The sequence below is a fragment of the Pogona vitticeps genome, chromosome 5 (genome assembly GCF_051106095.1).
Source record: "Pogona vitticeps strain Pit_001003342236 chromosome 5, PviZW2.1, whole genome shotgun sequence".
NCBI lineage: Eukaryota > Metazoa > Chordata > Lepidosauria > Squamata > Agamidae > Pogona > Pogona vitticeps.
The window spans coordinates 170125336-170149571 of record NC_135787.1 but is presented as its reverse complement, the minus strand read 5'-3'; the positions used below and the strand labels follow the sequence as shown (position 1 = coordinate 170149571).

At 37.7% G+C, this 24236-nt stretch overlaps 1 protein-coding gene across 2 annotated transcripts in view; it reads left to right on the top strand.

The window, feature by feature from the left end:
- The window catches only part of CRY1 (cryptochrome circadian regulator 1), a 39438-nt gene extending 17145 nt beyond the window's left edge, over positions 1 to 22293 (top strand). For both annotated transcript variants that reach the window (XM_020803654.3, XM_078376204.1), the window contains exons 3-13: positions 193 to 335; positions 3687 to 3871; positions 6677 to 6765; positions 8632 to 8772; positions 8876 to 9187; positions 11200 to 11351; positions 11458 to 11660; positions 13421 to 13522; positions 16483 to 16578; positions 19178 to 19249; positions 19337 to 22293. In XM_020803654.3, the coding sequence (XP_020659313.2) occupies positions 193 to 335; positions 3687 to 3871; positions 6677 to 6765; positions 8632 to 8772; positions 8876 to 9187; positions 11200 to 11351; positions 11458 to 11660; positions 13421 to 13522; positions 16483 to 16578; positions 19178 to 19249; positions 19337 to 19440 (1599 nt within the window). In that variant the 3' untranslated portion in view covers positions 19441 to 22293. The remainder of the gene's footprint in view (positions 1 to 192; positions 336 to 3686; positions 3872 to 6676; positions 6766 to 8631; positions 8773 to 8875; positions 9188 to 11199; positions 11352 to 11457; positions 11661 to 13420; positions 13523 to 16482; positions 16579 to 19177; positions 19250 to 19336) is intronic.
- The last annotated feature ends 1943 nt before the right edge of the window (positions 22294 to 24236 follow it).

Below are 24236 nucleotides of genomic sequence, written 5' to 3'. Positions count from 1 at the left end.
CTTTGATAAATAGAATAAATGAATGTTGTTTACAGTTACAGTGATGCAGAATGTGTTGGGGTCCACCCTCTACTGCTTAACACCATTGGCCTTTTTGGTAGTTTCAAAGTATGTTTGTATTTGTTATCCTTTCTTTTCTTTTACCTGGAACAACTGCCCTTCTGAAAATTATGTTCTTTTTCAAATATATAGGAGTGGAACATTGCAAAACTTTCTATTGAATATGACTCTGAGCCATTTGGGAAGGAAAGAGATGCAGCTATTAAGAAGTTGGCTAGTGAAGCTGGAGTGGAGGTCATTGTGCGAATTTCACATACTTTATATGACTTAGATAAGTAAGTTAACATTTTCTTAAATGTAGGTTCATTTACTGTTACGTTTTATGTGTTACAAATATTGGGAGTAACATGGGAGAGAAGATGTTCTGCAATGGAAAAATTTTCATCTTTTGTACTTTTCCTATGCAGATGTGTAGTGCCTTGAGTTGTAAACTTAATTTGTTCTGGATTATGGTCGTAACTCAAAGCACCATTTCCCATAGAAATACATTGAAACGCGATTAATCCATTCCAACTGTTTTTTTATTGTATCTCAAGGCACAGGTTGTATCTCAAAGCATTAGTTCCTATAGGAACTAATGCAAAAGGAGTTAATCTGTCCACTAGGGGGATACTTTTTTTTTTTAACCTAAGATGACAGGTTAAAAAATGGGCAGGAAAGGAGAGAGGGAGGGAACAGTGGGGAAAAGAGAAAAGAAAGAAGGTCATCACTGGGGTATACAAACCCGTCAGACAAAGGTTTGTGCTTTTAGGCTTTTAGGTACAAAAGAGAGAGGATAGAGAGAGAGAAGACAATGGGGGAGAGTTTGGAGTCTAAAACACATTTTAAACGAAACACCTTTTAAAACAACACCTTTTAAACAAAACACATTTTAAAATAAAACACCTTTTTAAAACAAAAGAGAGGTCACTTAACATAACCCCCCATCCAGCAGAGAATAAATATGCTACAACTACATACTGCAAGACCCATCAGAGCACAGGAACATAATCTCCCCCACCCAGCCCAAACCCACGCTGCAAAACCCTGTACAATACTCACCCAGAACAGGCAGTCTCTTTGTTTTAAAAAGAAAGTAAAAAGCAGCAATTTTTAAAAAGCAAAAAGCAGTACCAGGCAGTCCAAAGTCTATCTCCAAACCCACACTCTCTAACCACTGGGGCAAATGAGTTACGTACAGAGAAGCAGTCTTTTCCCTGACCAATGGTTAACTGAAAGAGAAAAGGAGGGGAAGCAGTTCAAATTCCCCACCTTTTTTCCGGTTGTATCTCAAAGCGCCTGTTGCAAGTCAAAGCAAAATGTTACGACTAGATTTGGTCGCAAGTTAAGAGAGTCGTATGTCTTCGTAAGTCGAGACACCACTGTGTATTGTGATTTGTACCATGTTTCCCCGAAAATGAGATAGGGTCTTATATTAATTTTTGCCCCAAAATTCATTAGGGCTTATTTTCAGGAGATTTTTTTTCATGTACAACAATCTACATTTATTTAAATACAGCCATGTCATCATCATCTAGTTGCTGCAGAATGGTGGAAGGTGGGGTTTCACTTAACTAGGGCTTATTTTTGGGGTAGGGCTTATATTATGAGCATCCTGAAAAATCCTATTAGGGCTCATTTTCAGTTTAGGTCTTATTTTTGGGGAAACAGGTTAAAATGCTTTCAGTTGTTGTGGGTTTTTCAGGCTCTTTGGCCGTGTTCTGAAGGTTGTTTTTCCTAACGTTTCACCAGTCTTTGTGGCTGGCATCTTCAGAGGACAGCACTTTGTGCTCTGGTGTAGTTTCCTTGAGAGTTGAGTATTTATGGCTGTGAGATAGGCTTTTGTTCTTTTCAGGAGATGGGTGATTAGTGTGTCTAGTTCTGGGTGTATTGTTGTGATAAGGAGGAGAGATTAACTGTCAGTGTGATTGATGGGTGTCATTAGCTGGTCTTTTGTGTGTAGTGATCCCCAGTCCTTGTGGCTGGGTAGAGTTCATTGACCTTTTGCGCGCTGTATTTTTCAGAGCTGGGAGCCAGGTTTTGTTAAGTTTCAATCTTTCCTCTCTTTTTGTTGAAGTTCTGCTGGTGCTTGTGGATTTCAATGGCTTCCCTGTGCAGTCTGACGTAATGATTGCTGGTGTTGTCCAATATTTCAGTATTTTGAAATAGAATTTCATGTCCAGCTTGTAACAAGGAAATGCTTTCCTTGTTTCAATAATTTAGTAATGTATTAAATGTATCATATGGCAGTCTAGTGTGGCAGCCTCGGCTCACTTTTTTAAACAGTATAAGGAGTGTGTAGTAGATGTCATGTGTTACAAAATTTCTAGGTAGTGCAGTAAAACAGCTATAATAAGTTAATTATTTACTTTATTTGAAAATTTAAAGCACATTCAGTATGACTTATTTATTTTTCTAACATACTATTTCAATTCATCTAATTGTGGCTGATGGAAAATCTAGATTTAAAAAACAAAACAAAATTAGTGTGTTTTATTTGTTTAGTTTTATTGTAGCTGATTTATTTTTTAGTAAGCAAATTCTATTTCTACTAAAGGAATTCAAACTTTTACCAACTCCCCCTACTGCTATCTTTTAGTAATCTAATTAGTGCATATATTCTAAAAGCTCAAAATAGATTTTTAATGTAGTTCTATCAGACTTCAGCTTTTTCAGTAAATAGAACCTTGCTTTGTAGAAAAGACTGTTGTTTATTTAAACTCTTTCCCATAAATGCACACACATACTGTACAGACGTACATCTACCTGTTCCAGATTGTGTGTTTTCAGGTATTAACAGGGATTATCCCTACTGGCAAGTGGAACAAATATTGTGTTTCCTTATCTTAGAAGGGAGGATTTGTTCAGGCATATGGCCATAAACTCACTATGTTTTACATCAGTGTTACAGGTATTGGCTTCTGCCAAATTATTCTTTGCAATATTCTCATGATATTGCAGTTTCACCCTTTGTTATGTTCAGTATTACGTGAACATTTTTTTAATGGAAACGAGGATAAAATTCTTGCTGCTGTTTCTTTGCTATTCCTCATGTGTGCTTGTTTGCTTTTGCAGCTTTTTTGGTACCATCTTAATTTGGCCAGTGGTAGGCTATGATCCTAGTTAGTTGGATGTTATGTTGTGACCATGGCTATTTGATAGCCTCACAAATCTAGTTCACATTGAGGCAGGCAGTAATAATTCATCTATTCACCCTCACACACCATTGCTGCTAACATTCCATTAGGAGGACAGAATATTAAAATACTGATCATTGATGGTTATAATGCTTACATGTCTTAGACCTTGATTCTTGCAGTAATTTCTTCATGACCAGTATAAGTAACCTTTAATATTATAATTATACCTATGATGTATCTCTTTGTCATACCTGTTTAGTTCCTTCTCTGCGCTTTAATTAGGTGCTTTATTATTTAATGCTTTTTTATTTACTAGTTATTTTTTTATGTTGTTGGTGGGCTGAAATAATTATATTGGCTATGGTTGTTATGCTTTTGTACATTTCTTAGTGGGAAACTAGTTACTACTGTATTATAATTGAAGTAAATGTTCACTCACATTACAGCTGCACTTACAGAAACAGATATTGTGCAAAAGAAACTAAATTTTGACCTCTGTGTATCTAGGATTATAGAATTAAATGGAGGCCAGCCACCCCTTACCTATAAGAGATTCCAGACTCTAATAAGTAGAATGGAGCCGTTGGAGATCCCTGTGGAAACTATTACTGCAGAAGTAATGTCAAAGTGCACGACTCCCGTTTCTGATGACCACGATGAGAAATATGGTGTTCCATCATTAGAAGAATTAGGTACTGTAGACATTTCTTCATGATTTCTTGTGCACTATACACATGAATTTTAGTATTTTTAGTCAGCATGTTTATATGGAGTTGCTTCTAGAAGGCAGATGTATTTATTCGTATATAAAGAAACTAAGTACTGTTTTTTCTTGGTGTATGAGGCAATAGAAGACAACTATAGGAAACAGTTAATGAAGCTGCGTAGAAAAATATTTCTTTTGGCTATAAAAATAATGTTTGAATGTCTACTTCTATAGATATTTGCATTTATGACTGGGCTCGCATACTAATAGTGTGTGAAGTTGCCAAGAAAGCAAAAATGCAGTATGTGTAAAAATGTGTTTTCTAGAGACACTTTGCTTCCATTGTGGGAAAAGAACAAGTTCTTAGCCATTTTTATGGTGAAAATGTAGCTTCAAAATGTGTTGAATGCTTATGCTGAACTCCCCAAAGAGAATTTTCAGTGATGAAACAGTAGCAGAATCAGAATAAATTATATAATGGTGCAGGATTGTTGAACATAAATAGGACAGAGTTTCAGATCAAGCATCTGATCATATGTGAGACAGCTTGTGCCAAATGTGTGTGTGTGTTACTTTTATTTTACTTTTTCAATGTCTAGTCTTCCTTTTTGAAGATGAGGAAACTGAAGGTGGCACTCAGTGATTACAACAAGTCATACTTAAAACACTAAATTACAATGTTAAAAAAAATTAAACATACAATAATAATTTTAAAAATTACTTAAACAATAAGTAAAAGTGCTTTAAAAAAATTTAAAACGTACTTAAAGAAATAAAAAACTGGCATCCAAAAGAAACTCAGTCTTCATTATTGAAAGCCTGCCTGAAAACACAGATACAGTATTTAACTGTCAGTGAAAGGATAAAAGGGGAGAAGCCAACCTAACCTCCCAATAGAGACCATACCACAGCCAGGGAAGCAGCCACAAAGAAGACCCTCTCTAGTGTCCCTGTTAAATGTGCCTTTGATGGCAGTGAGTTCAGGAGAAGAGCCTCCTATGAAAATCTTATGGGTCAGCAAACTTATGTAGGAAGATGCAGTACTTCAGGATAGCCTGGACCCAAATTGTAGGTTTTACAGGATTTAGAATTCAGCTTTTCTTTGCTCAGGACAAAGCTTTGAATCATAGAGACACAGAGATCATTTCAGCACGTGCAAGCTCCAGCCTTAGGGCCCAGCTGTTATTTCCAGAGTAGAGGTTATTTCCAGAGTAAATGCATTTCATAGTTGTCAAACAGAAAAGGAGGATCATTTGTTCTTCACCTAAATTTGGTTTTTTAACTCTCTTAGATGCTAGCAGCAAAGTAGGAGGAAAAACACAATTTCTTGAATACATACTTCCATAGTTTCTCAAAATAATGTATGAACTTTTAAACTTCATGTTAAACTGCGTCCATGGTATTGCATAGAGTACATGGCTCAAGTTAGTCTGATTAACAAATGTTCTTGATCAATAAACATGTAATATTGATCAAATAACTTTTAAATGTAAATACAGTTTAACACTTTTGCATTTGCTCCATTCAATAGCAATTTACAGTTTCAGTTTTTTTGGGACAGTATCTTGCTTTTTGCAAGAACAGCTACAATAAAGGCTCTTAAGCAGAATGAAAATCTTGTTAGAGAATGAACCTGTTATTTGACAAAAATCTACACCAGTATGCATGCTTTTCTGGAAAAGACTGTAGGCTTTCCCCCCTAAATTGGTGTAAATGTAAATGTGCAACAAAATGAAAGTACAATAAAATCCATTGTCTTGTTGAACCAGTTATAATTTTCTATGTTCTGTTTATTATACCCATCTTGTATGCTCTATTTATTGTATCCAGGCTGTTTATTATATATCTATATCAGAGGTAATTTTTGAAATAAGGAATTTCAAAACAGATGTACAATTGGTTATTACAATATATCATTAAAATGCCAATGGTTTATTGATGTCAACAACCTTATGTTGTGTGCTTACTCAGCATTATTTTACAGTTATAGTGGAAGTGATTTTAGAACAATGAAAAATACTTGATTGCAATTTATTTGTGGAGAGGCTTTGGATATCGTGTTGGATCTGATCATGTGTGTGTGTGAGAAAGAGTGAGAGTGCGGGGGATTCCTTCTTGTTATTTGGTATGGAAGGTTGGAGTATTCCCAGGTAGCACTGAAAATGACTACTGTAGGGGAGAGACTACTTGTAGGGGAAATATCAAAAAACTGCCTTTCCCTTTTCTATTGGCAGATAATTTCCAAAAGATCAAAAACTCTTCCACGAATGCAAAATTCTTTCCATTCACAGAAAATATATTTAGCCCATTAAATTCTAAGGGTTAGAAGATTTATATATATATTTTTTACAAATGTGTGCACAGAGGAAATATCTGAAGCCTAGGAAATTCAATTTTTAATTGTAGTAATTGATCTTTCCTCCTCCATTAATCTTCATTCTTAGTACTACTAATACACCAGTGAACAACTTCCCACTTAGGCAAACTACATTGTTAACATTTGGTTGCAATAGGTATATTAAAGATGGCTGCATTGTGAAGGGCCCAAATGCAGCCACCCATGCTACCTAATTTTTTTTTAAAGGAATACTTTTTTAAAGCACAGAAAGGCCTTTTGTGCCTCCTCAGAGGCTCCAGGACAATCTTACTATGTTTTGAGGGCCTCCAGAACAGCTATTCCCTGCAGTGGTTTTGTGAATGGGTTCAGATCTTTGTTCTAGAGATGGACATGTATGTCTCCTAGACCTCTGGAGACACCTTTCCTGATCTATATATTTATCATATCCTTCAGGTTTTGATACAGATGGATTGCCTTCTGCTGTTTGGCCTGGTGGAGAAACAGAAGCTCTTACAAGATTGGAAAGACATTTAGAAAGAAAGGTATATTGCTGAACTTTGCTGTTTTTAACAGATATTTATTTACAGGCTTCAGAACTTCATAGAACTATGAAGGAGAGTGATCTGTAGTCCTAAAAAAAGTTATACGGTGGAAACTCTTAATAACTTCAAACATGTTTCAAGATCTGAAATGTTCCATTTTTATTGCAAATGACTGAAAGTTTTATCATTTGTGATGACTTTTGACAGGAGTTATTTTGTATGTAAATTATCTGTAAAATATATACAGTAAGGCCAAAATGTTAATTTTAAATCTTCAGAGCAAACTACACATTGGCTGAAATCCTGTTGTCCCTTGGCAAGAAAAATGAGGTCATCAGGAATGGCAGATTGCCTCTGATTAAAGACCTCCTTTTGCAATTTTGGGGTGCACATCGCTTGTGTAAAGTGCTATGAAGTTGCACGCAATCTGAAATTACAGAAAGAAGCCTTTAATCAGCAGTAATCTGCCGTTGATAGTGTTGTCATTCCTGTTGCATAGGTGGGCCACACCCAACCGGATTTCAGCCATTGTATGGAGTGTGTCATTTTACCAGTGGAAGAAACACTGTAGATAAACTGCATTTCTTATTCCTTGCATTCACCATATTCCCCCCCCCCGTCAGTTCCAAAGGGCTTGGGGGTAGACATATATGGCAGGGGGTATAGTGTTCCAAGGTAATGTATAGGGGAGGAAAAGCTCTTTTTTTACAAAACAGAAGTTCTCTTGAATGTAACCTCATATAACAACAAAAGTTGGGGTGAGCTGTAAAGATGCTGTTCACTGGTTGTTGTGGGTTTTTCGGGCTCTTTGGCCATGTTCTGAAGGTTGCTCTTCCTAACATTTTGCCAGTCTCTGTGGCCAGCATCTTCAGAGGACCGGAGTAGCACTCTGTGCTCTGGTGCTACTCCTGTCCTCTGAAGATGCCGGCCACAGAGACTGGTGAAACATTAGGAAGAACATTCTTCAGAACATGGTCAAAGAGCCCAAAAAACCCATAACAACCATTAGATACCGGCTGTGAAAGTCTTCGCGAATACATGCTAAATATAACTTGTTTGTATCATCAATACAAATGCTGGTTGAAGTCTGCTGGTGATGAGTCAGTGTTAAATTGTTCCTGTTTTGGTACTATATGGCAGCGGTCCCCAACCTTTTTGGGACCATGGACTGGCTGAGCATCTGAGGAAGGCGGGGGGGCCCTCCGGAGGTGCGCACAGGTGTGCGCGCTATCTCAGCTGCATGCGTGAAGTGGTGGGGGAGTGCCTGCCTGCCAGCGTGAGTGCTACCCCACTCCTTTGCCGTATGCACAGGGGCGCCTGCCCACCCACCCGCGTGCCTGCCCACCCCTTCACATGGGTCCTCGGGCGCATGCATGAAGAGGCGGGGGAGCGCCCACCCACCAGCACTGTCGTGAGTGTTCCCCCACCCCTTTGCACAGGGGTTCCTGCACGCCCGACCATGTGCCCACCCACCCCTTTGTGGAGGCATTCAGGCACTCAGGTGCATGCATGAAAGGGTGGGGGAGCGCTCACGGCGGCGCTGTCACATGCGCAAAGCAGCTGTGGGGAGGGGAGTGTGTGAAGGGGGGGTGGGAAGTCTGTCTTCGCAGCCTGGTCCAGCTCAGGCCACGGAATGGCACTGGGCCGCAGACTAGGGGTTGACGACCTCTGCTATATAGAACTTGTTCTGTTGTAACACCTTTCATGTAGGGAGAGCAATATTATTTTTAGAATTCATAAGTAAATAAATCAAAACTTCTGCCTCCCAGAATCTAAGATGTTAGATGTGTAGTCAGCTGTTTCCAGCTCTCATTATTGGATTGATCTTGGGAGAAATTAGGTAACTGTTTCTTTTTCCTTTTTAAGGCTTGGGTGGCAAACTTTGAACGACCACGAATGAATGCCAATTCTCTTCTTGCAAGTCCTACAGGACTTAGTCCTTATCTACGCTTTGGCTGCTTATCCTGTCGTCTCTTTTATTTCAAACTAACAGACTTGTATAAAAAGGTATGAACTGGCCACCTTGAATTGTCAGATATTTATAATGAAACACAATTTCCTCCTTTTTCCTGGGAAAAAGGTGAGTTTCTGATTTTCTGTGATTTTTCAGGTAAAAAAGAACAGCTCCCCTCCGCTTTCACTCTATGGTCAGTTGCTGTGGCGTGAATTCTTCTACACAGCAGCCACCAATAATCCACGCTTTGATAAAATGGAAGGCAATCCGATATGCGTGCAGATTCCATGGGATAAGAATCCTGAGGCTTTGGCAAAATGGGCAGAAGGCAGGACAGGGTTCCCCTGGATTGATGCCATTATGACCCAGCTACGTCAGGAAGGATGGATCCACCATCTGGCCAGACATGCTGTGGCATGTTTTTTGACTCGTGGTGATCTGTGGATTAGTTGGGAAGAAGGAATGAAGGTACAGTTTTATTTTTATATTGTTCTTTCAGTTTGATATTTGTATATTAGTCTTTCAGTTTGATATTTCAGTTGTATAAATATTTCTAAATACCTTCAGACAAATATTGCTATTCAGCCAATGCATATAGAGAGCATCAGAATTTTAGTATATGATGTTGCATACAATTCTGACAGTGACAGAAGACTACTCTAAGTATGTGTATGGTGAAGTACATGTCATTGAACTCTGGGGTGTACTTCTGAGTAAACGTGCATACAATTGTGCTCTGACAGGAATTATTGAAGATCTGTGGAGTAGAATTTAGTCTTCTGTCACAGAAGCAGTAAACATTATATACTGTTACATAATTTCAGCAGGTTTAGCTAAATGTCAACATCTAGTGGACAACTGATACATTACATATCCTATTCAAAGTCTTCCATGGAACTTCTTGTTTTCTTTAACATGCATCTAGACTCCCAGATGTACAGTGGTGCCTCGCGGGACGATTAATCCGCAAGACAATTGGTTTTTGCGATCGCTGTTGCGCTTTGCAAGATGTTTTTCCTATGGACAATTTTCGCAAGACGATGTTTGGGTCCATAACTCTCAAGACGATTTTTTAAAAGAGACACTTTTTTGCAAGATGATGTTTTTGACAGTTGGGTCAGTGACTCGCAAGACAATTTTTTAACGGACGCTTTTTCGCAAGACAAATGTTTTTGTATGATATTTATAAAGTTTTTTGATTTGACTTCATTCTGACTTTTTGCCCATAGGAACGCATTAATTAGATTCCAATGCATTTCTATGGGAAACAGCATTTCACAAGACTTTTTTTTTTTTTGCAAGACGACAATTCCCCCCCCCCCCTTGGAACACATTAATTAGATTTCAGTGCATTCCTATGGGGAATTGCATTTCGCAAGATAATGTTTTCACAAGGTGACATTTTTCACAGAACGAATTAACATTGTCTTGCGAGGCACCACTGTATTTCAGTAGCACTATAACACGTCACATGCATGTTCAGAATAACATAATAATCTGATCCTGCGGAGTGGCTCTAGTCACAGCAATGTCAACTGTCGATTCTTCCAGTGCTTCTAATCTAGAATTTGCATTAGACCACTAGTTCTTAACCTTGGGTTACTCCGGAGTTTTGGACTGCAACTCCCAGAAGCCTTCACCACCAACTGTGCTGGCTGGGGTTTCTGGGAGTTGCAGTTCAAAAACATTTGAGTAACAAAGGTTAAGAACCACTGCATTAGACGTTCCTAGTAGTGAGATACCTATTGTTCCTTGCTACCTGAGTTTTCAGGAATATGACATACCTGTTCATGCCTTAACATTTGTTTGCTTGTTTGATTCATTGATGTTTACACTGCACATCTAGCAAATTGCTCCTCTGGGCAGCATACAACAGAAATAAAGAAACATAAATTATATAAACATAAATCACATAAAAGTTAACTATAACAAACTAAATCGTTCATTGCATTGACAGGACCAGCATTTGACTAGCAGGTGTCTTATATTCTAACTTCTGACTGCCATATAAGGATTGTAGGGTCGAATACAGCAGAGGAGCTGTGCAAACTTTTTTCACAGCATAACTTCGTTTTGACAGAGAAACGAAGCAGTCATTAATATATGAGCATCCAGCTCTACTTTTGCACTGGCAGTGGCAACCACTATGCAGCTGATCTACCTTTCTTCCTTCCTTGTCTGTTTTTATGTATCTAAGCTGTGTGGACCTCTGATAAATTATTCATAATGTATACAGACAAAATTATGCCTGCTGATTTAATGCAGTTCAAAATTTGAAAGGATTCTGTTCTGTGTAATTCATACATGTAGTTTCAACAGGGCATTGAATAAACAGTCTATAGTGAAATTTCTTAGGGTACAATGTAACTCAGCAAACAAAAGCTCTCATATACATTGACACAGCTTTTCAGTGGCCAACATACAAAGATCTTTATGTTAGTTACTTGTTTGCTCAGGTCAACTCTTGTCTGTTTCTGTAGGTTTTTGAAGAATTACTTCTGGATGCTGACTGGAGTGTCAATGCAGGCAGTTGGATGTGGCTGTCTTGTAGCTCCTTCTTCCAACAGTTTTTCCATTGCTATTGTCCTGTGGGTTTTGGAAGGAGAACTGACCCTAATGGAGACTATATCAGGTGAAATGACATGGTGAAATACTAGTGGAATGAACTATCTAATGAGTTGATCAGGCTTTAATATATGAGGCTGTGATTTAAACTTTTTTCTTTTCTTTTGATAAAGACGCTATCTGCCTGTACTCAGAGGTTTTCCTGCAAAATACATATATGATCCTTGGAATGCCCCTGAAGGTGTTCAGAAAGCAGCAAAATGTGTAATAGGAGTGAATTACCCCAAACCAATGGTAAATCATGCTGAAGCAAGTCGCTTGAACATTGAGAGGATGAAACAAATCTACCAACAGCTCTCGCGATACAGAGGATTGGGTATGATATCTTGATTTCCATATGTGCTCTTCACATTGCTTTTTTTTGCCACAAAATACATAGCCTTTTATAGGCTGAAGTCCTGTTGCTTAGGATAGTAAGTTGCACTAGAGCAGGGCTGCTGCATCACTGGCGGAATATGATGAGTCATTTCCTCTGTATGTTCTGTTGATTCAACCAGGCCCACTCTACTTGCTACTTACTTCAATAGAACTTATGGAGGAGCTGACTCACCAAATGCTCACTGAATCACTGGACCCAATTCCAGTGCAACTGACTATGCTAAACAACAAGATTTAAGCCACAGTGTTTGTAACGAGTTGACTGAAGTTTGCTGGGGAATGAAAATCTATTTCTCTTGCACTTTTCATTCATATTGATGTTATTAAAACCTTGTGCAGTGCATGGTGTTACTATTTAACACAGAATTCATGTCTCAAGTTTAATTCCTTATGTAGGTAGGTCACTGCATTAGCCAATATCCTATTCATCGTACAAGGTATTGAAGTGCAACACACATGGAGAGATTGGTTATATTCCAGGCAGGGCAGTGTGTCATGGGCTGTCATCTCCAACATCTCCCATAAAGCATATAGGACACTTGATGACCATCCACTTATTATTACGTAGTCTGTGGATAAAGTTCTCTTTTGAGAGATGTGTTCTTTTTAAAGTGTTAAAGGTGACAGTGTTTGCAAGACCTGAACAAAGCTTTTACTTATAGGACCTTTGGGAGGTCATAATTCATAGGACTGTCATGGGTCAGAAGTAGCCAGAGGGCAGACAACAACAAAGGTGACAAGAGTGTTTTGCTTTCTCACAATTAGGCTCAAATCTGGTTCATCAAGGTGTAACATAAAATTATGCCATTGTAAATGTGCAAGGAGTTCTGCCCCAACAACAAGGACTGCTCAAGTTGATTGTACACTTGGTTGCAGGGTTCTCACGTGACCAATTGTGCAGAAATGATTTGTGGATAGCACTTCCACTTTGGCATGATTGTAGATACCAAGGATGTAATTTTGGGCTCCATCCACATAGCTACAGAGGAGGATTTGAGACTTAGTGTAACATAAATCAAGCAGATCAGAGGGAGTATATGGTAACCATGGAAAGGGCAGTCTTAATTGCGGTGCCCTGATTGAGGATGTTGTCCATCAGCTCAGCTGCCTGAAGCCTATGATGCTGTCCTTCGGGTGCTTGGTAAAAGCAGTTTCATTCTTTCACAACTCTACAGAGATTAGTTTTTCTGCCGTTTTTTCATTACTGTATTTAGTATTTGAAGACACTATCTATTTAAAATCTCTTCAAATATAAAGTTTTCACTGATCACCTAATTATAGGATTTTTGTTCAAAAATGTGGAGTTTCCCATCTATATGTGGGAAGCGTCTGATAGTACAATTTAGTTTTCCAGTTACTGATCTTGGTGATTCTTGTTTACTATTTTCTTGCTTTCATATTCCTTCTGTTTCATTTTACAATACATGTCAAACCTGATTTTCCTCTTAAAATAGCTTACAAAATACTGTAGGTACATTTTATGACTAAGCTGAGGTTCCATTTTCATGTCTATACTTATACATGTATACTTAAAAATAATTTATATTGACATAATTTTATCTTATAACTGGGGAAATCTCCTTTTCTTTATGGATGAAATGTAGCGCAAGAATGTGGAACTAGAGGCATGAGAAAAGTACTGACTAAGCAGAAATATGTGTTCTTTATCTTAATGTTACTACATTTTCTTTTGATTAGGACTTCTTGCATCAGTGCCTTCTAATGGAAATGGAAATGGAAATGGTGGCCTAATGGGATATTCTCCAGGGGAAACCCTCCCTGGTTGTGCTAGTACAAGTGGTAAGTTATATATCTTCTAGTAAAATTAAATTTACCAATGTAACATTTTAACAAATCTGACCAGCTTTCTGAAAACAAAATTGTGATACTCATGGAAGAGAAGTTAAGTGGAAAAAGTAGTACAATAATCTCCTCTTGTATTAATAAAGTAGATTGTCCTTAGATAGGAATACTAGGACCAGAGTGCAAGAGAGTGCATTACCATTGGTAATGGCGTGGCTAAAAATGTTGTAAATAAAATAAAAATAAATAAATAAATAAATAAATAAATAAATAAATAAATAAATAAATAAATAAATAAATAAATAAATAAATAAATAAAGAGTGAAGACAGAAAAGAAAAGAATACGCCATATTTTTCGTGTATAAAATGACACTTTTTACTTAAATAATTAGACAAAAAATTGAGGGTCGTTTTGTACACGGAAGGCAGCCACTTTCCCTGCCTTTCACGAAGCCACAGGGTAAAGCATCCATGAAAGGGTGGCACGCTCGCACCCCTTTGATCCTGAAGCAGCCATGAAAGGGCTTCAGGACCAAAGGGGTATGATCGTGCAAATTTTCTAATTTGGAGGTTAGAAAAGGGGTGTGTGTCGTCTTATGAACAGAATAATACGGTATTTTGGTACTCAGGCATTATGTGCTGGCAGACAAATGCCCAAGAGAATAAGGAGTTCATAATACCATTCTTTTTACCCCTTTCCCTTCCCTTTACATACCACATTCACACTGCTGAGGAACATATTTGCTACCTGTAAGAAAGGCACAGAACCTGTACTTCAGGTGGATGACTCTTTCATACAGTGTAAGAAGCTATTCTTCACACTTTGCTTTGCTTTGCATTATTCTTTTCCAGCTGAAAGCATGAAAAGATGGATTTGATGGGGTGAAGACACATGGTCTGCACCCACAGGGCCCAGTCATCTGAAATATCACCTCCTTCCATCTCTTCTATTTTAAATGAATTAAGGGAAGATTAGAGCAATACTGTTAGAATGCTGGACTTGGTTGTAAGCCCACTCTTTGAGCATAGTTGCCCAAGTCAGAATGTTCAGAGTAGATTTGCATTACTAAACTAAATTACAAACCAGAAGAACAGTGTGGTTGAAACCAGAGATGATGTCATGGAAGTAGACTATTTGCATAGCCAAAAGGAAAGCCTCAATGGATGACAGATGTGACTTTTAATTTTCTTTTAATGACTGTTGAGGAACAAAAGTAAAAAGCAACAGAAGTAGTATCATAAACCTAAGTGTAGATTTTTATTTGGGGACAAAGAGAACAATTGTAGCAATCATAGCAGAGAAATATAAGAGGACAAGAGGAAACAAGAAGGTCCATAACTAGATTAGATTCAAATGAAAGAGGAGTGGTGGAAAAAACATCAGTGCGGATAACACCATGGAAAATAGGGACTTATTGCTAATGAGGAAGGTGAAAGAAGAAGGTGCAAAAGCATGTTACAGCTGAACATGAAGAAGATTAAAATAATGGCTTAAATCCTCTTACTTGATATCACAAACAGCATAACATGAGTCCCTGGATGCAGGTCTTTTGCTTTTCTAAGTTTGTTTTTAAAGTTTTATATGCTTTTAATTAATTAATAGATTTTAAGTATTCCTGTAGTTTAATTGCTTTTTAATCTGTAATTAATTGGGGTTTTAATAGTACTTGCTTTACCATTGTGAGCCACTTTGGATCCCCTCAGCTGGAGAAAGGTGGCCTACAAATGATACAAAATGAAATAAACTAAACTTCTGGAAGCAAACTGCCCCAAGTTAAGAAATCACCATAGATGTCACCAGTTATATGCTAGCTAGCTAAACTGTGCACAGACAAATTCTGTTGACATTATTGGTTGTGGATGGTAATCAAAGTTTCCTGGGGAAGTCTTTCTCAACACAGTATAAACATAATGGCAGGTTGCCTAAGGACCCAAAGTATAATGCTCTCTCTTTGTATCACTAATTGTGAATTCATCCAAACTCTTTAAAGATCTGTGAAGTACTGTGATGCTCTGGGAGTTTGAAAACATCTCATTTTACTCCCATTCAAATTATCATTTTCATTTGAGCTCACCTGGATTCCAGTGACGTTTGTGTTACTCTTTCTCTTGACAGAATGTTGATGGTAAGCAGGAAAGTTATTCTTCTGCTGACCACACTCACACAGTCACAACATGTATAAGTAGTATTCAGTCTGATAGCTTCCACGGTGGCATTAAATCCACATGCCACTCTACACAGGAGGCTATTGCAACATTGATTCATACAAAATTTCAGATGGATGTATGAGAATCCAAAGGCTCATCTCTTCCTTCCAGTCAACATCCACACAGCATAGTAAAATCAGTAGTGGTAGTGTCAACTATACACCTGTGTGCAGGCATAGAATTCTGAACATCCAAACCCACTCTTGTTCTGGCAACAGATACATAATCTCAAAGGTGGCAGCGTGCATTATCTCATTTCATTGAGAAAGGAGGCAAGCTTATATGTAGATGCTCTAGAACTGCTTGCAGCTCCCAAAGCCCTTCAGGCTTTTGAGCGTAGCCAGATACCTGAACCACTGAACTATGCAGAATTGCTGGATAGTTTACTGGATTTCTACTGGATTGTAATTGCTTCAGGAAGTCAGTGGTCTCCCATAAATAGTTTGAATATTGCTAGCATCAGGTCTTAGACTCCATGTGACTAAACAACTCCCAAACTATAGAGTGTCCTAGATTGCTTGATTTATGTATTTTGGAGAGCAAATTTAAAAAAACAAACTTCTGTATAACACTCCTGATGTATCTTCATCAGTTTGGGCTTGCACATTTGCAGAGGATTCCTTCATCAAATTGTATAATTTTTTTGTTGCTTCTCAGTGGTGTCTAGGGGGAAGCCTGTGCCTGGTGATCTGTTAATTCTTTTTCTCCAAAGTGAGAAGAGCTAATAATGTGGTTTGCTTTACTGCAGGATCTCAGATGGGAACAAATGAAGGCCATACAGCAAGTGTTCAGTCATGTGTCTTAGGAGAATCTCATATGGGTACAAGTGGAGTTCAGCAGCAAGGTAAAACAACTAGAAACTGTTTACTGCATTCCTTTAGCTCTGCAAAGTTAAATTCCTCAAATGTCCTCACGTTCACTTATTCTGGGTTTGTTTGTTTGGGTAATCCTTTAGTCTACCACTGAACAAATAAGTTTGAGAGTTCCTCACAGTATGAACATATGTACATATTGTTGAGTACTGTTCATTTTAGTATCTTTGAGACAGGTTATTTAAGACTTGTCATGCTTAAACTCTGAATCAAGAAAATATCAGTTGATATCTCTCTTAAGATAAGGTCAGAAGAGCCCTACGAATGAGTATTAATGTTTTAGGAAGAGACAATGTAAATTAAAGAAAGATATGTGTGCCATCTCAACTTTTATATGTTTTGAGCACTAGCCCTCTACACAAACCTGGTTGGCTTCCTTCTGTGTCAACCTGCTTAAGATCAGGATAGAAGAGGAAAAATTCTTAAAAAAAGAAGATTTTAAGGGATGATGGGGCTAGAAGTCCAACTGACTTGAAAGAAGCTGAGATGGTCCTGTCACAGTTTTTCTGTTCATCTCTGGGAGTTCTATTACATGAAGCTCCAGAGGTTGCAGTAGAATCAGATTGGAGAGTCAAGAGAAGTGAGTGAGCAGGTTTTGGAGTTTAAATGTAATCAAATTGTTGCTGCTGCTGCAGTTGTGGGTTTTGGAGCAACCAGTTAATTACCATTCTGGATAGAAATAGCTAAGCTCATTTGACATACAAGCTAGGCTAGAGACATTTATTTATTGCACACTGCCTTTTTTGGACTAGATTTTGTAGCCACAACTGCAGTGGGTACAGTTATTCAGAGTGCAAACTCTCACCACCATCCAACTCAAAGATATTAAATAAGTAATTACAGTCGAGATTTTCATTTAAAAAAATCCAAAATACACTTCCTCATAAAAGGAAGATATAGCATTGTTTGTTATTAAACAGACAATTCGAATCAAATAAACTTGATGGTCAGCTAACTGTTTTTGCCACAGATGACTTTTGTTGAGTGATCTTGTTGTAGACCTTTTGGGAGCTTGGGTTTTATATCTATTCATAAACACGTCAGCAGGTAGGACATTTGAAACTGAATGGCTCTGAATGAAATCCAGCCTGGGTAGGCAAGGAGAAGAGGGAAATGGCAGACCTCTTGAGATATAGGCCTTTGCAGGGTTCCTCTTCCACTGTTTGGCTTGTTCATTTTAGAATCTGGCAAATAGGACATTTTTAGCCTTTTCTGTCAAAATACAAGAAAAACTCAAAAAGGACCTTTCTGTTTGCCAGATCAGAATTTTACAGTGATTTGATTTTTGGACTTAGCTTAAATTCAAAACATGGTCAGTGTGAAATTAAATGTAGTGATTTCAACATTGAAAGCCCTATGCTGGTCCCCGTGATGCTACCATATGAAGGGAGCTCTGTGCAATGATTCAACAGCTAGTTGCCCCCAAACATCCATCTGTTGAGACCAGTGAAAGTATTGTCAAAACCAGTATATGAACGGATGCTCATGTATAGGCTTGCTCCCTGCAAATACCTTCAACAGATTCCAGAAAACAGGCTCAGTGGAATGCCACATGCTGTGGATGTGGCCAGGAGCAAAGCTTCACCTCTTCACATCGTGTGTTTCCTTTATTATGCTCAGCAAGAATTAGCAGTATATCCAGTTATGAGCAAAATGGTAGAGGGGTGTTGTATTGCTACTTTATAAGCCAGAGTGGTGGCGCTGTGAGCTATACTGAAGCCTGTGCTGCAGGGTCAGAAGACAAGCAGTTGTAAGATCAAATCCACACGATGGAGTGAGCTCCAGTCGCTTTGTCCCAGCTCCTCGCCAACCTAGCAGTTCGAAAGCATGCAAATGCGAGTAGATAAATAGGGACCACCTTGGTGGGAAGGTAAAACGGCGTTCCCTAGTCACATTGGCAACATGGCAACAGAAACTGTCTTCGGACAAGCGCTGGCTCTACGGCTTGAAAACGGGATGAGCACCGCCCCCTAGAGTCAGACACGACTGAACTAAAAATGTCAAGGGGAATCTTTACCTTTACCTTTAAGCCAGAGAAGATATCTAAAATAATAGGGCAGAGAGAAATCTGATTATATTTTTAACCTCTGCATCCTTCTGTTTTATGAGGGATTGGCTCTAGAGAGTAATTCAATTGCAAAGGTGCTTATAGTTAATAGAATACTGATTTATAACAATTACTGCTTTTGGGAGAAATCTGAAATTGAGGAATTTGCCTCTTAAAAGTTTCAAATTTGTTATACTTTTCTGTAAAGAAACTATTTTTTAGTTTTTTAGTAACAGGTATACACTATGGTTTTTAAGAAACAGAAATGGTTCTAAACTTTGGGTCCTCAGATGTTCTTGCACCATAACTCCCAGAAATCGTGTCCAGCACAGCTAGTGAGTGGTAAGGCTTCTAGGAGTTTTAATCCAAGAACATCTGGGAACCATGGAATGCTTTTAAACTCTCTCTAATCAAATTTGATTGTAAGTCATTGAAATATGCTTTAATAAAATACGTAAATGTTGATACTCTTAAATTTAAATTTAAAAACAAAATCTAATTTAAATGTAATGTGTTTTTAACAGGTTATTCTCAAGGGAGTAGTATTTTGCATTATGCTCATGGAGACAGTCAGAAAGCACACTTAATCCAGCAAGGTATGTCTTCTAAACATTCATAATGACACTCACGTAACATAAAAGCCAAATAGTTTCTTGAAATAAATGGTTGTTTTCAATTTGCAGGAAGAACATCACTTGCTGGTGGAGGATGTGCTGGAAAACGCCCAAATCCAGAAGAGGAAACTCAGAGTGTTGGTCCAAAAGTCCAGCGCCAGAGCAGCAATTGACTGGATAAAACTAAGAATTTTGAAGGATACTCTTGATAGAAAACTAAATGTTCAATTCCAATATCAGAAGGACTAGGTATATATATCTCCTGCATAGTTGAGAACATAATTTCCAGTGGAGGAGTGGACCAAAACCATTGAACCTAACTTCCCACCTGGGAGTGGTGAAGAGCCCCCTGGCATTCATTTTGTGTTTTAGCAGTCATATATGGATAACATGAGCATGACTTCTAGTCACAGTTCAGCTATGCTTAACTCACCCCCCGTTAACTGTTAAACCGGTCCTTTCTTTGAGTTTGTTGAGTGATTAAAATTGTCTACTTGAAACCCCCAGCTGTTTGTGCAATTTGGGAGAAGAGTATTTATTTTGTTATTTGTTGTTTAATTTTTATGTGTTGCAGTTTTTCTATTGGGAAACTAAATGTCATTTTTTTTCTTTTATTCACTTGGTAAACTTCTGGAAATTACATTTTTGTTTCTTCACTAAGCAGCCAAAGGCATATGATTCTGCCCCATTAGTAGCTTGATAATTTCCTTCATTTTGATTGGACAACATTGTGCAGTCAGGGGGAGAGCAGTTTCCTGCCTACAGCAGACTTTCTGGGTCACGCATAACGTCAGAATTGGAGAAGGGGAATGAAAAAAAGCTAACATGAGCAGAAGTCCACTTCTGGTTTTGAAAACTCTGTGTGTGCGTGCGGTAGATCTGGAAGGTAAATCATCGTTCCAGAAATCAGCCAGGAGTGGTAGTTTACCTTTTGGGTGGGGGGTGACGGGAATCTGTTGCAGCTAAGGGCCATAAAAGCAGACCTGACAAGTTGCATTCAGTCAAAATGCTCCACTTTGCCTACCCTGTTCTATATTCATATTCTGTTCACTTTCTCTTATAAGGGAATAAGATCCAAACAAACTAGTCTGTGGCTGCTTTGTATATGGATTTAGTAAGGTGGTTGCAATATTTTTCTCTATTGCTTAGAAATTATTACATGTCAGATATTAAATTTGTCACACATATGTTACAAGTGTCCAATGCTTAGTTGTGCTTGAAATGCTTTGGCATTAACCACTGCAGTGCACCATGAAACCAGTATTATAAATTAGCAGACTGTCAAAGTGTACTAATGTTTTGTCTGAATTAGTTTTCCCCAACTCTCTTTATCCAAATCAGCAGCTTCCCATTTAAAGGATACAAAAAAAACTTGAAAAAGTTAATCATTTGTTCAGTGCTGCATTTCTGCCCTGTTATCCTCTACTGTGTATATGCTGTGTGTTTCTCTTTCTTTTTAACCCATGGCACACTAAGATCTAGATTTCAAGACCAAGTAGGAGTGATCTTATACCGTAGCTTGTTCCCTCATAGTGAAAAATTGTGGACCGCTAAACGAGTTTTGCTTTGAAGAGGTTTTTTTCCCAATGTAAGAAGCTTGATGTAGCATTGTGTGCAACCTGTAAAATGTAGTAGATGCTACAGGTACTTCAATTTGGTTTAAAAAGACAAGTCTTAACATACAAAAATCCATCCATCCATTTAATTAAAAAAATCCTGCTCAAAAACTTTTGTAGGTGCCCTTTAGCTGTTTAATTGTATAATAGGCTTTCAGAAGTCTGACCTTGCCCCACTTAGAGACCAGATTTTCATGTGCCACCTTCTGCATACCTACCTAGAAGTAAATCCGGTTAAACCCAGCATGGCTTATTACTGAGTATACATACATAGGACTGTGGTGTTAATCTGTCAGTCCCCATATTTCTGAGTGTATTTTTCTTTTGTCTTTTGGTATCATTGCCATTTGGGATTGTTTCAACACCACCTATGTTCTAAAATTCCTTTTCTTTTTTTCCTTTTAACATTCTACTCTGCTTTCTCCCTCATTCTTGCTTGTTTGGACTTTTTGTTGCTAGTGAGAAAATACATGCTGTAATTTTAGAAAACCTTATGTAATATAACTTATACAATCTATTTTAGCGGATCATAATTTGCAAACAGGCAGCATATGAGGCTTCTGTTAAAATGCAGATCAGTTAAAATAAAAAAATTCTAACAAATGCTAGGATATCTAGAAGGTACAATGAGTACAGTAAAAATGTTAATACTGGTTACCAAAAAGCATAAAAAGAAAAAAAAATAAGATTTCTAAAGTTTTTATTCTTAATGGATTGATTTCGTTTCTGTCTTACAACGTTGTTGAAAGAGAAGGGTTCGCATCCTACAATTTCAGGGCAAAATTATTACACATTGGTTTGAATTTTTTTGTGTGTGAAAGTACTTGTATTAAAATTTGCATTTTCATACATTTATTTTCACAGAGTCTGAATAATTGTAAACAAGTATGGTTTTTTGGAATGCATTGTTTCTAATTGGCATTTCTATGGTTTTTAAACTTTTAATGACTTTCACAAAGGGCAAATAGAAATTTGTAAATAAAGCATTTGGCAATGAATTTGGTAATGTAAATATAAGCATTCATTATTAGTGATAGAGTCATCAATATATTTTTGATATTTCGTGTATGGCTTTCAGTGAAGGCTTTAATGGATAGGTATAAAATGAAAATGTTCAGGCAGTGATGATCTTTGATCCTTTTTAGTTTTAATATTTGTAGATTTGAGACGGGATGTTTGACCTCTTTATGATCAAGCTCTGTTTTTAAAAAAAAACTCAGTTCTTTTATGTCTGTGTATAAGATATAACAGAGATGTTGTTGTTTGGAAATATACTTGTACATATGTCTCATATGCCAATATTTTTGTTAAATGATAAAATTGTTATGTACTATGTCCCGTCCTTGTGTTTCTCACTGCCTCCTTCAGCCACAGTGAAAATTCCCTTGTTAATAAAATGTATATACAGTTTGTTTCACTTAAACTTTATTTTTTGACATTTCATTGATGATCTAGTCCAGTGGTTCTTAACCTTTGTTACTCGGATGCTTTTGAACTGCAACTCCCAGAAACCCCAGCCAGCACAGTTGGTGGTGAAGGCTTCTGGGAGTTGCAGTCCAAATCTCCTGAGTAACCCAAGGTTAAGAACCAGTGATCTAGTCAGTACATCCTTTAACATTTTTTTTGCACATAGGCCTGTACAGTATATAATTATAGCTTATGATGGCGACTCATGCATTTGAAACATTTGCTCTAATTTCCATCAGTAGCTGCTCAGAATAGCTAGCTCCATTCAGTTCGTGAACTGCAGGTTCTGTTACTAGATTTTTTTAAACATACTAGTACCTACATTTTGAGTATTCACATTTGTAGACTTACTATTTGAGCTGCCTTCCTGTAACAAGCCTGGGCTACTCCAGAATACTTATAAGAAGGGGAACTCTGAAGTCCTTTATCGGTAAATTCAGACTCCTTTGGATTGGTAAAATTACTAAGCTCACTTTATTTTTCCTGAGCTAAAATTGAATTGTATTTTGTTCTGGAAATGATACAGACATAAGAGAAACTGGAATAGAGAATAGTATCTAAATCCCATGTTATGGAGGTTGAGTTCCATTTCTTTCTCCTGAATAATGCCTCATTTTACCCTGCACTATTATATAAGCCTTTCTCTTTCTTCCCTCCATTGCATTCGTGTTCAAATAATCAGATGTTAAATGGTTGTCTTTGTTCCTTTCAGAACAGTGATGAGGCCACACAGAAGGAACTGGGAGTGGTGTCTTACAGTACAGACAGCCTAATGAAATCAGTCAATACTCTTAAGTGATGATTTGTATGTTCCTGATTTAAAGCATGTTAAGTGATTCAGCTTTAGATGACAAAGGATTTTCAGTACACATAGAAAATCCTTATACTGTAGTATATCATCTTTATAGTAAAAAAAAATATACATTTTCGAAATTTTGAATCTACAAACTGAGTCTTTCAGCACACCAAGCTAATACAGTGCAAGCCCAGAGAGAGGATGAAAACAGTCATTGGATGACAACAGTCATGACGACAGTCTGGAGTTTTGTCACTGTCACTCTGCACATAAATATTCAAAGACAATCCTCTGGCTGCAAAACCACTACCTTGCTACAAGTATTAAGGTAAAGTAATGCAATGCAAATAACATAACCAGGTGTGTAATCTGCATCACAGAAAAAGATGTTAGACACTCATTCCTACCGAAGACTAAGAGGAAGCACTGAGGTGCTGGATCTAATACATGGTGATGGATGTGGGCCACTCAATGTATCATCACTAGGACATAGCAGATAATAGCTTAATAGTTGTGGATAGATTTTCAAGGTACTGCGTTACCTACTTACTGAAGGAGTGAGACACATGACACAAGAATTACGTTCCTGTGGTGAGCAACAAGTTTAAGAGAAAATCTAAGGCATGCCAAACAGACAATGGGGATTAGTACCTCTTGTATCACACACAATCCTTCCCGGAGGAACAAGATATTTTGCACAGGAGGAGTGTTGCACATACTCTTCAGCAGAATGGAGCAGCCGAAATGAAACCAAGATCTCTTGACAAGATCCATGCTTGCAGATGCAGAGTTGTCCAACAAAGCTTGGGATGATGTTATAATGACTGCAACATATCCAGAACATTTGCAAACCAATAGAATCACAAAAAAACCACCACAAAAACTATATTGAGTTATGACATGGCAGATGACCAAGTGTGAAATACATTAAATTCTTTGGAAGCCTGGCATATACCTACATACCAAAATAGAAAAGGCACAAACTGGACTCTAGAACAGAACAGACTGTTTTGCTTGGCTATGTCCCTGGCAGCAAAAGATATGAAGTAATGAGCTTAAAGACAGGTAAAGTTAGCGTAAGATGTGGTTC